Source organism: Fundulus heteroclitus, chromosome 4, assembly GCF_011125445.2.
Source record: "Fundulus heteroclitus isolate FHET01 chromosome 4, MU-UCD_Fhet_4.1, whole genome shotgun sequence".
Classification (NCBI taxonomy): domain Eukaryota; kingdom Metazoa; phylum Chordata; class Actinopteri; order Cyprinodontiformes; family Fundulidae; genus Fundulus; species Fundulus heteroclitus.
This window is the reverse complement of record NC_046364.1, coordinates 2,538,311-2,553,731: the sequence shown is the minus strand read 5'-3', so window position 1 is coordinate 2,553,731 and position 15,421 is coordinate 2,538,311. Positions and strand designations below refer to the sequence as shown.

The 15,421-nt window shown below is 41.4% G+C and overlaps 2 protein-coding genes across 13 annotated transcripts in view; one reads left to right on the top strand and one right to left on the bottom strand.

The window, feature by feature from the left end:
- The window catches only part of LOC105937706 (ankyrin repeat and BTB/POZ domain-containing protein 2), a 36,607-nt gene extending 25,693 nt beyond the window's left edge, over positions 1–10,914 (top strand). The window contains exon 18 of the mRNA XM_012879178.3: positions 10,142–10,914. The gene's annotated coding sequence lies outside the window, so the exon portion shown is untranslated. The remainder of the gene's footprint in view (positions 1–10,141) is intronic.
- LOC105937707 (serine/threonine-protein kinase BRSK2) overlaps positions 1–15,421 on the bottom strand; it is a 156,264-nt gene that overhangs the window by 1,834 nt on the left and 139,009 nt on the right. For 9 of the 12 annotated variants that reach the window (XM_021324833.2, XM_012879179.3, XM_012879185.3 and 6 more), the window contains 4 exons: positions 14,077–14,200; positions 10,132–10,312; positions 8,196–8,288; positions 5,264–5,311 (listed from right to left, as the gene is read on the bottom strand). In XM_021324833.2, the coding sequence (XP_021180508.2) occupies positions 5,264–5,311; positions 8,196–8,288; positions 10,132–10,312; positions 14,077–14,200 (446 nt within the window). The remainder of the gene's footprint in view (positions 1–5,263; positions 5,312–8,195; positions 8,289–10,131; positions 10,313–14,076; positions 14,201–15,421) is intronic. The other 3 variants (XM_012879181.3, XM_012879184.3, XM_012879182.3) reach the window with 1 other exon arrangement.

Genomic DNA, 15,421 nt, shown 5'->3' with positions numbered 1-15,421 from the left:
GAGGAGTGGAGCAGGAGAAAAGGAGACTTCAGCCAGAGGGGGCCCCTGAAGATCCCATTCGTCAGGGATGTTTAGGTTGAGTGAAGCAACCAGAAGGACCCGTTACATATGTGTTAATAATCTGATTAAGGAGCTGGCAGGATACCAGAGGACAGAGCTGGTGCCAGGCGGTTGCTGAAGCATCCTACAGTCCATTCAAAGAGCCAGAGAAGGTTACCAGACACAACGGAGGCCTCATGGGCACATTAGGCAACATACACCCACTTAAAGGAGTTTATTAGTCAGCTTCTTGGGTTTGCTTGTGGCCCAGGTGGTCTTATTGTGCAAAGGCCTAGAATGTGTTGCATCCAGCTCTCAGCGACAGGAACCATTTTCACACGTTTACATTTACAAGAGTTATTGCGTAAAAATAGAAGGAGTCAAGCAAGCATTAAAGTCAGTGGTAAAGCCAATTTTTCAGCTTTACCATCCAGAAACATAAAGCTCTGAATTTTTTCAGTAAATACGCCTCACTGTGTCCCTAAGTACAGTGGTCTTCATTGAGGAAGCAAGAAACGTTAAGGTCACCGACTTTCAGTCTGAATTAACTTACGTCAGAGTTAGCACAGAGATGCTAGAAACTGTTTAAAACAAATCTGTATTTTCTAGCGGTATTGGCTGTTCGTTCAGGTCGCTACACCGAGAACAGGAGCCCGTCATTTTGCTGTGTTGGCATTCTGTGCGTTTGCAGTTTCGGTCATCTTGGACCCATGTTTTTAGGTACTTGTCATTTTTTTCTCTCATTAAGAGCATTTTGCTAATTGGCCAAGAAGCCAACTGACCCAGATCCGACTTCCGTAGAAAACAGGACAGCTGAATGTACTAGAGTAAATATTTTCTGTTTTGTCCTTTCTCAGCTAATAACTTCAGCTTGACTGCTGGAAATTTGGGCGATCAGCTAAAATCATTATTGTATAATTAAATATTTATTGGAAAGCTGCTACAAATCTCTGATTGTTGGATCATAAGCTACTAACAGTAATGACATTTCCTCACTGTTCTGATTGTTGGATGCTTCAGGAACTGCCTGCAACACTTGTGATGCCAATACTTTATGCCCTACGATGGCAGTTGTGGTTGTGTCAGCTCCATGCAACTCAAGGCCCTCACATGATGATGTCAGAATTGGACCTTTTTCCTCCGGTTCCAACATGTTTTAATCAGTGAGAATATTATTTGAGATATTATTTGATAAGACTTGGCTTCAGTCTCCGTTTCTGCCGCGTGATGAAGGGTCCAAAAGGAGCTCTGGAAGACATGTCAAATATTAGTCAGAACCAGAGATTCGACACAGGGGTATAATTTAAACACACTTTCCTATTAAAGCTTGCACATCCAATTCTGTGGTGAAAATGTCTTAATATTTGTTATTTTATTGACTAAAAACGGGTGAAAGCATTTCTACCAACTCCAGTCCTGCAGAGCTGCCGTACTACAAGTTTTTAGATGCATCTCTGCTCCAACACACCAGAATCAAATGTCTGAGTTCCCTCATCAGCATCCAGTCATTTCGCTCTGCAGCAGCTCTGTAACGAGTTATTCAGTTGATGCATCTAAACACTGCAGGATGGTAGCTGTCCAGGACTGAACCATGCCACCTGGTCTACAGCTTCTTTTTTTTTTTTAACAAATAGAAACTTGACAAAAAAATTAAAAAAAATACATTGGCAATAACCGTGATGGAAATAGTGATTAATATTTTCATCAAAAACTAAAACGAGACTGAGCAAGTTGATGCTAATGTGTAATGTCATATTGAACAAGAAATGTAAGAAAGATAAAACTTTTACACCATAATTAATGTTCAAAGCCCACAGTCAGCACAGGAGTAGTCCAAATAGCTAGTAGTAGTTGTAGTAGTGTTTTCTTTTTTAACGTTTTTGGAACAAATGGCTAGTAGCTAGCTAGTAGCACTTCTAGCTAGTAGCACTTCTAGCTAGTAGCGCTACTAGCTAGCAGAGCTACAAGCTAGCAGCCCTTCAAGCTAACAGCACTACTAGCTAGCAGCACTACTTGTTATCAACGCTACAAGCTAGCAGCGCTACTAGCTAGCAGAGCTACAAGCAAGCAGCCCTTGAAGCTAACAGTGCTACAAGCTAGCAGAGCTACAACTTAGTAGCCCTTCAAGCTAGCAGCGCTACCTGTTATCAACGCTACAAGCTAGCAGAGCTACTAGCTAGCAGCGCTACTAGCTAGCAGAGCTACAAGCTAGCAGCCCTTTAAGCTAACAGTGCTACAACCTAGTAGCCCTTCAAGCTAACAACACTACAAGCTAGCAGCGCTACCTGTTATCAACGCTACAAGCTAGCAGCGCTACTAGCCAGTGCATTTCTAATCCTGACTGTATGTTTTTCTTACCAGAGTCTTCCAAAGCTTGTTTGAACCCAACATCATCGTCAACATCCATCACAGCACTCACAAGAAAATGCATCCATTTTGTCAGGACAAATATTGTTATTAAACAGTCCATAAAACATGCAACAAGAAACAGGACAAACATCACATATTAGTGCCAAACCTACTGCTGAACAGTGTTTCCTGTAGTGAGATCTGATGCTTTTTGGTTGTGATAAATGTGACGTCTTCATAGTAACTTACCATTCTCCCTCTCCAACAAACAGGTTTTTAAATCAGTGCTTGGTATTTAGAGTCGGTGAGTTTTAGTCTCTTTGTTAAATTATAGAAAGGTTTTGTTGAAAGGGTGACGGACCCACAGCCATGCGGAGGTCCAGTTAGGAGTCACACAAAGACACACACACGGGGAATCACATTCATCTTATCAAATCATTTCTACTTTGCTTTTATTGGAAAGAATAAAAAATACTGAGATAAAACATCAACTGAAAGCATAATTCATTCATCTGGCAGGAATTAGTCGAGATATTTCAAAGAAGCTTGCATTGAGACTTGATTCGCTCCATTTGGGGGATTCAACTTTTAATGCCTTAGTGCAAAATTTATTGTTTGTATAAATTAATGGCAGCTCATTCTCATATTTTTTTAGATAAATTATTCACATGTCTAGTGTCGACCTTCACATTATCAAAGTTTAAATATGAAAAGAGAAACTGCCCATCCTACAATAGTCACTACTACTTTTCTTGGAACCCCTTTCTGCACTCTTTTGCTGTGGCATCTTTGTGATCAGATCCTGAAATGTTACAACATTTATCGACGTCCAGATGTGAATTTATTCCCTCCTAAGATTGTAGTCGGCCCGTCCTCTCCAGGACATCCTAACTGTTCTCAACAGGGTTAAAGAGGTTCTAGTGTCTGGTCCATCGGTGAAGATGATGTCTCGTGCTTCTCTCTCACTATCTGAGCCTGATGAATTCTGGCATTGTCATGCCTAAATATGGCCGTACTTTCAGACAAGGTGCTCACTGATGGACTAGGTCATTTATATTCAAATACCATATTTTATGGACTATAAGGCGCACTCAAAATCCTTACATTTTCTAAAAAATTGATCGTGTGCCTTATAATCTGGTGCACCTTTTTATATATGATTAAAGTTGTGCTTACTGACCGATTTTATGTAGTACAATGTGCTCATAAATCTGTTAAAATGTGTAAATACGACTTTGGTTAGCAACGAAGCCGCTCCGCTCAATGGATATTAGGAGCGTTACGGTACACTGTTACTACCTGATAGGACCCCTGAGCTGTCTACAGACTGCCTGACTGTAAGGTCTAAACTAGAAGTGCATTCATGTAAGGCAGCGTGGAGTACGCGCTAGCAACAATAAACCTAGTAAGTTAATTCAATATAAAAGTTACGTTTATTTTGGCCTTATGTTAGAAACAGGGCAGTGAGTCCAGCTACTCTGTCCTCCCACAGAGAGATAGAGAGCTGTGGACATGAAGGAGTGATATTACACACTTGGGAAGAATATTTAAAGCGCCTTATAATCTGGTGCGCCTTATGGACTGAAAAATACGGTAATCAACCAATCTCCTCTTAACCGATAATGTTGCTGAACCTGGACCCGACTGACTGCAGAAACCCCAGATCTACAGATCATAGCTCTACACCCACCGGCTGGGTCTGCAGGCACAGGGATTCATGGGTGCATCGCTTCTCTCACCCTGATGCCTCCATCACTCTGGAACAGGCTGAATCTGGACTCATCAGAACACAGGAACTTCTTGCTGCCACTTTTCACCCTCCAACAAACTGAAGCCTTTTTCTCTGATCAGTGGTTTTCTTAAAGCCACATAGCTGAGTTCCTATCTCAGAGTGTGGAGCTGCTGAACACAGCCGCAAGTTATTTTACGACTTGATTTCAGCAAACCTTTAAATCATCGTCATTCACAATCTTTCATGCCATTAAACGAAGTGTTGAGACAGCTCTTAACTCAGTTTCAATAGTTTCAGATGAAGCTCTCTTTCATGACCACGGGCGGCGCCGTCCAGCTTGGCTGCTCAGGAAACGTGAATCAGTTTAACCCTTTAAACCCAGAAGGGTTTCAGGAGCAATTTCCGCCTGAAATTAAATATCTGATATAAATCAAGCAAGTTATAAAGTCTAAATGCAATTTTTTCTAATTTTGTAAAGCTAAGGCATTAAATAATATAAATATAAAATATAGATTATAACAAATGTTGCTATGTCTGATTTATAGCTGATTAAACAATGAAACATTTATTTTTTTTAGCCTCACCTAAATATATTTCAAAATAAACACTGTAAAGCCACATGAAAATCCTTTTAAAAGCACAAGAGAAGCCTCAGACTTTGTATATCCACATTATTTATCCAAATATGCCGAAACTGTGCCAAATGAGTCATTTCCCTTTATAAAATCTGCTAACTGCTGCAATATGATGATGATGCAGGAACCATCCAATGGGAGACTCTTACATTAAATCCAGTTGGTGACTTTTGCTTTGAACAGGCAGCAACAGTTTTTAAAATTAAACCAAAAAGTTTAATTTATTCCTAGGATAATATAAAAAAAATGTTATTTATTTCCTAATTTGGCTTTAAACGTTTTCTTGCATTATTTACAAAACAAAGTTTGACCTGAAATTATCTCTTGAACAAAAAATAAATCCTTTAAAAAAAAATGAGCTGTTAAGATGAATGTTCATCTTCCCCTCAGACACGTGTGAGTTCAGACTGGTGGTGTTGGTGACAAGCCTCCAGGAAGTTTGCCGTGACGTGTTAAAAGGCAGAGTTGGTCCGGTTTAAGCGGACCTCCAGGAATGTTTGGGTCTTACCACGCTTGGAGGATTTACCGGGCAAAGCGGCTGAGCGCTGAGAGCCATCTGAGAGCAGAGGACAGTGTCAGGAACACCGAGCTGACGCCAAACGTCAGGCCTTCCCTACAGAGACGGGAATGTTCGGCTCATTTGCTCAAGTCTCTTTTTACAGATGCCTTTACAGCTAGATCAAAGTTGCTAACTATGGGCTAAATTCAGGATAATCACAGATAAAACTCATCCAGAGTAGTTAAACCATCTTCTTATCTACGCCTGATTTTTTTAAAAATTAGATTAGATTCAACTTTATTGTCATTACACAGGTACAGGTACAAGGCAACAAAAGGCAGTTTAGGTCTAACCAGAAGTGCAATAGCAGCAAGTGCAGGATAAACAATGGTTCCATAAGTACGGGACATGGGTTATTATTGAATAAATATAGAGATGAATACTAATATAAACAGAATTTTACTGATAGATTTGTCCTATGAATATAATATATAGATAACTAGTATTGTGAACTAAATTTACAGCTGGATATGTACCGAATATAATATACAGGTGGATATTACTATAAATAGAGATTTACAGATATGTATATATAGATAACTAGTATTGTGAAATAAATTTACAGCTGGATATGTACCAAATATAATATACAGGTGGATAGAACGTCACAGCTGAAATATCCTCGTTTTACCAGCAGATGGCTATAATCTACGGCACAAAAAATAAAAAGCTACAATAAAAAAACTGAGTTTTCTTTAAAATTGTTTAGTTTTTTTTTTAGCAACTATTCAAAGTTTAGCTGTAAGACGTGGAACATTTGGTAAAAGCTCAGTTAGCTTAGTGGCTGTGGAGATTAGGATAAATATACAGTCTGTGCCAATCTCCAGATCCGTTGCTCCGTGTTTAGGCTGAAAACGTTGACGACTGAGATTTTAAGGCGAACACTAATTGTTTTTGGGAAGGATCTCCAGGCTCTGCCTGATCTCAACACTTGCATTTAACCATATTTTCCAATATACAGATATTTAATGACGCTCTTTCTAGTTCAATGTGTGCTGTTCATTTTGGTCATGGTCAGGGTTGACAACAGTAAAAACTCTTTTCTGCAGATCAGTGCAATTACTGCCCATCTCCAATTTAAACAGCAGCTGGTGGTTTACTGTGCTGAAGAATTGTCTTTTTTTTTATAATAGTACCGTTCAAGATGTTTGAAATGCATGTTTAAAGCGCAATGATTTCTTTACTTGTTAAAAAAGGAACCATAGTGAACTATAGTGAACTACTGTTTTTCTCCTTCAGTGTGACGTTTATCCGGGACCTGAAGGTGTGCAAACACTCGTTTCAGCAGCCGCCTCCAACTACAGTTAATTTAACCTGAAATAAAGTATTTCTGATCATTTCCGTCCATCTGTTAGCAAAAAGCGTTCAGAGACATGTTAAAAGATGATCTAATTGACTTTATTAAAAAGTAAAAAGCAATAATTATTGCTTCCCTCCTGCTATAATGATATATTATGATTTTAACATTGCTGAGGACATTTACTTCTAATTTTTGCTTTGATTCGGGTCGTTAGAAGCAGTCAGCCGTTCTCATAGCAGTGATTTACTCCTCAGTTCCTTCAGCTAAAGATAAATGGAAAAATCAGGAATCGTGATGTATTTAAGTGACAGGCAGTATAATCTATTTACAATCGGTGTCAGCTAGGCAACTGGAACAGCCTTTCTTTTTCAATGTATTCTGCTTAATTGTAGCAGATAAACTTCACATCAAAAGGTGGAAAAGGTTCTGAAATTATATATCGTAGTTCAGTTTATCTTTTTAAACGGGGGGGGGGGGGGGGTGACTTTAAGGCAGCTGTTTCAAAACGTTTATAGACGGACTAAACAAGAGGAGATTCTGAGCAATGAGCCGAACATTCAGTCAGAACTTTCTGCTGATATTTAAACATCAACCCTGACAGACAGACAGACGGAGAGAAGGCCATTAGGGTCAGACATCCACAGAGTTGTTAGACACGTTTTAGCTGAACATGCAGGTTCCTTAACGGATCAGGATGGCAGCTCATCCAGAACCGGGGAACACACACAGAGAGATTTGATAAATCGGTGCACGGCGGCAGAGACTGGGTTCAAGCCGGCACAGAGGCCAGCTCGACCAGCTGTGCGTGGGGTTGAGTTTTCATTCGGCATGCTGGTCACCCGGTCCATCCAAGAGGCTTTAGAGTGAAGCTGTGCATGATGGGAAGCAGGACGGCATGGGAAAGGCAAGCCAGAGGGTGAGACGGACGGCGATGTGGGTTATTAGCACATCTACACGGTGGAGGAAGGGAGTGCTTACAGTCCTGATAACGGCTCCCCTCTGTGGACGAGCGTGTAGTTACTGTTTCTACCACCAGAGGGGGCCATTATCAAATGAATAACCACAGTGAGGACATCAAGAAGATAACAGAGACACCTGGAGAACACAGTCACTCTTTCTTTCCTTCAGTCCGTCTTTCCAAACAGAACCTGAACTGAGAGGCTGTTCTGGAGTGTCTGCTCTAAAGCCCAGAATGCACCCTGACGCCCCCCCCCCCCCCTCTCTGTCTGCAGACATCCATCAGGGTGTTTCTGCTGAGCCCAGCGCTGAGTGAGACCGCAGCCGTCTGTGGAGGGTGAATTACGGCTGCTGAGTGCCCTAAACCTCTCCGGACGCTCGCTACCACTGCTGTGCCGTACATGTTGGCGTGCACGCCATGGTGTGTGGTGGGGGGCGGGGGGGGGGGCATGCACGTGGGGATGCTGTGTGCTAAAAGCGGTGTGCCGGGCTGGTCCGAGCCGAGGTGAGCTGTGGCTGTGGCTGCGCTGGGATGCCGGGGGGGGGGGGGGGGGGGGGGGGGGGGGGGTCCGGAGGAGGAGAAGAAGGGTTAGGAGGAAGTGGGTGGCGAGGAACTGGACTTACCGGATATCTGAGGCTGGATGCCCGGCAGGTCGTTGGAACCGAGAAGCTGGGCCTGGATGGTCTCCACCACGCGCTTGAAACGCCGACTTGGACCTGATGAGGCGAGACCCCCCCGACAACAAACCACAGTATAAACCTTTCAATGATGGGAACGTTTAAATTATACAAAAAATAACGGTTTCATTATCGCTTCTACAGACAGAAATCTGGAAAATGTGAAGTGTCTTTTTCTAAATTACATCCAGTGCAACCAACTGCCTATAAAAGTCACCTAATTGGTTATGAGCATCCAACTGTGTAATTCAATCTGAATCTACCGTATTTTTTGGACTGTAAGGCGCTCTTAAAGTCCTTAAACTTTTTCATAAATTGATGGCGCACCTTATATCTGATTACAGTAGTGCTTACTGACTGATCTTATGTGGTACAATGCGCTCATAGTTCTGTGTAAATACGACTTTTGTTAGCAATGAAGCAATTAGGAGTATTACGGTACACTGTGTCACTACCTGATAGGACCCCTGAGCTGTCTACCAGACTGCCTGACTGTAATGTCTAAACTAGAAGTGCATTCATGTAAGGCAGCCTGGAGTACACGCTAGCAACAATAAACCTAGTAAGTTAATTCAATATCAAGTTAAGTTTATTTTGGTCTTATGTTAGAAACAGGGCAGTGTAGTCCAGCTACTCTGTCCTCCTCAGAGAGACGATGGAAAGCTGTGGACACGGAGGAGTGATATTACACACTTTGGATCTACAGCTCAGGTGGAAGAATGTGTCGAGAGTTCAACTAAATATGACTTTTATGTAAGACCTGGATTTCAAGCTGTTGTTGCAAGAATGTTGTAAGAAGTCCCATTGGCCGTTTATCAGCAAACATCTGAAAGAAGATGCTCTAAACCTATCTATCACTTCACCCCAAAAACACAACTACCATGGTGAAACATGGTGGTGGCAGAGTCATGCTGTGGGACAGTGAAGCTGGTGGAAAGACAGACGGAGCTAAATCAGGACAATCCTGGCACAAAACCTGCTAAGCTGCAGAAGAACTGAGTGTGGGCTGGAGGTTCACCTTCCAGCAGGAGAACCACCCAGAACATGCAGATAGAGATATTAGGTGATGGTTTAGATCAAAGCACATTCATGTGTTAGAATGGCCTAGTCAAAGTCCAGACCTGAATCCAGGTGATAATCTGTGCGAAGAAACCTGAAAACAGATGTTTCCCATCCATCTGGCTAGGTTTGATAAGCTTTTCAAACAGGAAATGGCTTAAAATATAGATTCTAGATGTGGGAACCTGATGTAGACAGAGCCCAAAATACTGTTAGTGCAAAAAAATCTGGTTTTAGAAAATGTAAATTTATATAGCGCCAATTTGTAAAGCTTCAAGGCTTTTTCTAAAGTCCGTTCTATCGAATCCTGCAGCCAGGTTGGTCCAAAGCTTTCTCTCCAAGGAAACCAGCAGGTAGCATCCAGTTATTGAGCCACAGGGACAGTTGATGGCTTTGTTGATGGCTTTGCAGCAATCCCTCATACTGAGCATGCATGAAGCGACAGTGGAGAGGAAAACTCCCCTTTAACAAGGAGGAGAACCTCCAGCAGAACCAGAACCAGGCTCAGTGTGAACGCTCATCTGCCTCCACCCACTGGGGCTTAGAGAAGACAGAGCAGAGACACAGAAAGCACAGAAGCTCACATTGACCCAGGAGTACTTTCTATGGACGTTAAGAACCAACTCTCCTCATGGGGCCACTTAACTGAGTTCAGTAGTTTTTATATTGTCAATGTAAAATGAAATTATAAAACATTAAAGAATAACATTATTTGCAAACATTTAGTAGTAAAAAAACTGATATTTGTATTATTTTAAGTTTTCTGTTGCTGTTCCAACCATCCTCTGGTTGCCAGTCCTAACCTGCTGTGTTCTGTGTTTACCTGAGAGCAGGGTGAAGGTGACGGAGTAGATGCCGTTCTCCTTGGTAGCGCCGGAGCTCTCCGTGTAGGTGATGTCCACCTGGAACTTAACGGGCTTCTGGAAAACCGTGGGCCCGGCCGTGGACTTGTACTCCGCCCGGAAGCTGGTCTGAGAGATGACGCTGTGGCTCAGGCTGGGAATCTGCAGAGACGGACACACACACACGTATTTAACGTGTTGAGACATTACGCAGAGTCAGCGTCTACTTGGCTGGACACGGACAGACTACAGGTTGGGTCTCAGCTTCACATTAGGTTCCCCTCAGACTGCTGACAGAAAGCTTCCAGCTCCAGGATGGACGATCAACAGAAGGATCATAATGTTCAGGGCAAACAGGGGCAGCTTGAAGCAATTATTCTTTCATTTCTTTATCCTATCTTTGTTTGAAGAATACCTGAATAGAGTTGTCCTCAGAAAAGGACCTTATCTGAAATTTTAGGACTACAACTGAATGACATTATGTAGCTTTTATCAGTAACTAAAACCACAACAAGTCTTGGTGGTCAGTCACCGATTTAAAGTCACTATCAAATTGCTGCATTTTCAGTTCAAGTTTTAGAATCATAGTTTATTTTTTAAGGTGTGTTTTGACTTGATCTTTTTTACTTCACAAAGTTTTCTTCTACCTTCCTGTCTTGTCGGTTGTGTGTATAATTGCTTCTTATTGTTGCTACAACTATTGGCTGCAAACTAATTGACCTTCAGAGACCTAATAAAGTTTAGGTCCTACCTTTCTGATAGAAGTTTTAATGTGATGATGGATGATTTAACCTCTGCTTTTCTGCTAGGAGGAATTACCATAAATGTAACAGACGCTCCATCTGCAGTTAGAATAACTTTCCCCTCAGGTCTCTGTTTATCCCACCCAAACGTCTAACCTGAAGGTTTCTCCTGTGGTGCAGGCCTGACACATTAAATATCGGCACCTTCGCCCCCAGGTGTCCCTACATTAAAATAGTTTAGTTTGAACCAGAATCTAGCTTTGACAGTCTTCTAAACAAAACTGACAAAACATTAGTCTTCAAGGTTCTTTTTAGACTGAACAGAACTAGAAGATAATCTGGAACCGCCATTTAAAATGGAACCAGTTAAATGAGCTGCAGATGAAATGTTTGATTAACAAGCGGTGCTCCTACCATTCCTGCTGCCCTTTTTTTAAAAAAAAACAGATAACTTTATTTTCTCAGGTTTCCTCCCCTAAAGAGGAAACCTGAGACCCCCCCGACAGAGGAATCCTACCTAATCTGGAGGGACAGTCTATTGTTGTATAACAAGACCCTTCGCAGAGTTAGAGCAGCATATTTTTCATCATTAATTGAGGAGAATAAGAATAATCCTAGATTTCTCTTCAGTACAGTTGCCAAACTTACACAGAGCCACAGCTCTGTTGATCCATCCATTCCCTTAGCTCTTAGCAGTAATGATTTTATGGGATTCTTCATAAATAAAATTGATTCCATTAAAAATAAAATAATTGGCATCCTCCCAAACATGATTACCTCATCCTCAGTAAGTGAGGCAGCATTGGAGGAATCCTTAGAACCTGCGCAGTGTCTGAACTGTTTAAAAGCAGTAGAGCTTTCTGAGTTATCTAAAATTTTAGCTTCATCTAAACCTTCTACCTGTATGTTAGACCCAATCCCAACCAAGTTGTTTAAGGAGGTATTCCCTCTGATCAGTGGTCCTATTTTAGACATGATTAATGTATCCTTGGTAAATGGATATGTACCACAGGCTTTTAAAGTAGCTGTTATTAAACCTTTACTTAAGAAACCATCTCTTGATCAAGATGAGTTAGTAAATTACAGACCTATATCTAATCTTCTTTTCTTATCTAAAATTCTTGAGAAAGTAGTTGCTAATCAACTATGTGAACATTTACAAAGTAATGACCTACTTGAGGAGTTTCAGTCAGGCTTCAGAGCTCATCATAGCACTGAAACAGCTCTGGTGAAGGTCACTAATGATATTCTCATGGCCTCAGATAATGGACTTGTGTCTATACTTGTCCTGTTAGATCTCAGTGCTGCATTTGATACAGTTGATCACAATATTCTCCTACAAAGACTTGAGCATACTGTAGGGATTAAGGGGAAAGCATTAGGCTGGTTTAAATCTTATCTGTCGGACAGATTCCAGTTTGTTCATGTTAATAATAAATCTTCCTCAAACTCTAGGGTCACTTGTGGAGTACCACAGGGTTCAGTCCTTGGACCAATTCTATTTACTATATATATGCTTCCGATTGGCAAAATTATCAGACAGCATGGGATTAATTTCCACTGTTATGCTGATGACACTCAGCTATATTTATCCATAAATCCTGATGAATCCAATCAGTTACTTCGACTGCAGTCATGTCTTGATGACATCAAAAGCTGGATGACTTTAAATTTCCTGCATTTAAATTCTGACAAGACAGAAGTTGTAATCTTTGGGCCAGAGTCTTCAAAAAATAAAGTTCTTAATCAATCCCTTAATCTGGATGGCATTAACTTGGCCTCTGGTAATAAAGTTAAAAATCTTGGTGTTGTTTTCGACCAAGACATGTCATTTAAATCCCATATTAAACAGGTTTCCAGAGTTTCCTTTTTTCACCTCAGGAATATCGCCAAAATTAGAAACATTCTGTCCAGGGGTGATGCTGAAAAACTAGTCCATGCATTTGTTACTTCAAGGCTGGACTATTGTAATTCTTTACTATCAGGAAGTCCACAAAATGCAGTTCGAAGTCTTCAGCTGATTCAAAATGCTGCGGCAAGAGTTCTGATGAAAATCAACAAGAGGGATCATATTTCTCCAGTTTTAGCTTCCCTTCATTGGCTTCCTGTTAAATCAAGAATAGAATTTAAAATTCTCCTTCTAACGTATAAAGCCCTTAATAATCAAGCTCCATCATATATCAGAGCTCTGATTACCCCGTATGTTCCTAACAGAGCACTTCGCTCTCAGACTGCAGGTCTGCTGCTGGTTCCTAGAGTCTCTAAAAGTAGAATGGGAGGCAGATCCTTTAGCTATCAGGCTCCTCTCCTGTGGAACCAACTCCCAGTTTTGGTCCGTGAGGCAGACACCCTATCTATTTTTAAGACTAATGTTAAAACTTTCCTTTTTGACAAAGCTTATAGTTAGAGTGGCTCATACCCTGAGCTATCTCTATAGTTGTGCTGTGATAGGCCTAGGCTGCTGGAGGACATCAGGGTCTAATTTTCTCACTCTACTGATTTCTACTGTTCTTCAGTCTACTGTTCTCCAGTTTTGCATTGTATTACATTGAAATGACTGTCGTCATTTCAGCTTTTAACTTTTTGCTCTCTCTCTTATCTTCATAGTAGGTACACCTGGTCTGGCGTTCTGTTAACTGTGACATCATCCAGAGAAGACGGCTCACCTGCTACTACCATCTAATGTAGAACAGATTACTGGATCAATGTGTGCTTCTGTGCTTGTTTGTCTGTCTTGTTGTGTCTCTGTTCTGTCTTCTGTAACCCCAGTCGGTCGAGGCAGATGACCGTTCATACTGAGCCCGGTTCTGCCGGAGGTTTTTCCTTCCCGTTAATGGGTGGTTTTTCTTCCCACTGTCGCTTCATGCTTGCTCAGTATGAGGGATTGCAGCAAAGCCATGTACAATGCAGACGACTCTCCCTGTGGCTCTACGGTTCCCCAGGAGTGACTGCTGCTTGTCGGGACTTTGATGCAATCAACTGGTTTCCTTATATAGGACATTTTTGACCAATCTGTATAATCTGACCCAATCTGTATAATATGATTGAACTTGACTTTGTAAAGTGCCTTGAGATGACATGTTTCATGATTTGGCGCTATATAAATAAAATTGAATTGAATTGAATTGAATTAATGTCACCAACAGGCAGATTTCTAGCTGGGCTTTAAAGTCCTCCACTCACAGAGAGGAAGGCGTGAACGATGTCGGCCTTTATGGAGCTCAGAGGTTTGTCCCGGATCACGATGAAGATCTGCTCCTCTTTCTCCAGGTTGATGAAGTTCCCGAACCACGACTTCTTAGCCAGCCTGCGGAGAGGTCGGGACACAGAACCGATCAGAACTCACGGTTCTTCATGTGTTTAGTCCAATAAATGTTTTTTCATTACCAAAACAAATCTTTTTACATTTTTTGAAATATAAAAATCCTCTTTTTAAGGTCTTGTGTTGAGAGGAAGCTTTATAACAAAAAATAAAAAAATAAAAATCAGATTTTATTCTGCATCTGAATATACATTTAATTTGAACAGTTAATTGAAAATGTGCATGTAAAAAAACATTTTTCCTGATTAAAACAACAGAAAATTACAAATACCCCCCAAAAAACTCTAGAAATCCCCATACTTTTCAGCAATAGAGTCAATAATAACAGTCTTAGAACCGCTGTATAGGCCCATCCCCCGGCACAATGGCCATCTATTTTTGGCAGCACTGGCATCCCGTAATGTATATGCTGCTTTCACAGACACATCTCTTTAATAGCGCTTGAAGAGAGTGGATACAGCATGTTCTGTCATCATAGGATGCTGAAGGAAAGCCTATTCAGCGTCTTCAGTGCAGCGAAATGTGAAATAAATAGTGAAAAATGGCCAAAGGCGTAAACCAGAAAGGTTTGCCGTCCAGCAACGGCTCCTTTGTGGAGTATGTGTGGTTCTACTGGACCATGAGTTCATTCAATTGTAACACGCTTTCCATCCATGCATCATCTTCTGCTTATCTGAGATCCAGAAGAAGATAATTTCGGCCACTTTAATCCAGGATCTCCTTTGGGTTCTGATCCAAAACTATGATCAAAGGTGAGAGTCAGAACCTAGACAGACCGGCCAATCAAACGCTTGGCCTTTGCAGCTCAGCTCGGATCTGCGCCCGCATAACGAAGCCCCGATCCATCTGTCCATCTCCTACTGGTGACTCTTAAACTCCCATTTTACCACATTCTGTGCAAAATATCACGTACTTTCAAGTCAAATGGCTCAAGTTCGATTAAAGTCACGACTCATTGGTGATAAATACCAGGTCAAGTCCCAAATTCTTTGTGATTTAATCAAGAAAGGGCTTGAATTTGACTCTGGGAAGAGTAACAGAAACCTGCAGAGCCTCTCAGAAAGCTGCAGACTGCTCTGTGACCCGTTTACAACCAGAAAAGTCTTTGTTTGATATTCTTCCCAGACTGAGGCTGATTTATTTTCCTCACAGGGAGACGTCAACCCGTATCTTCTGTATTGCTGCGTCAAAGTTATTTCTAACAGC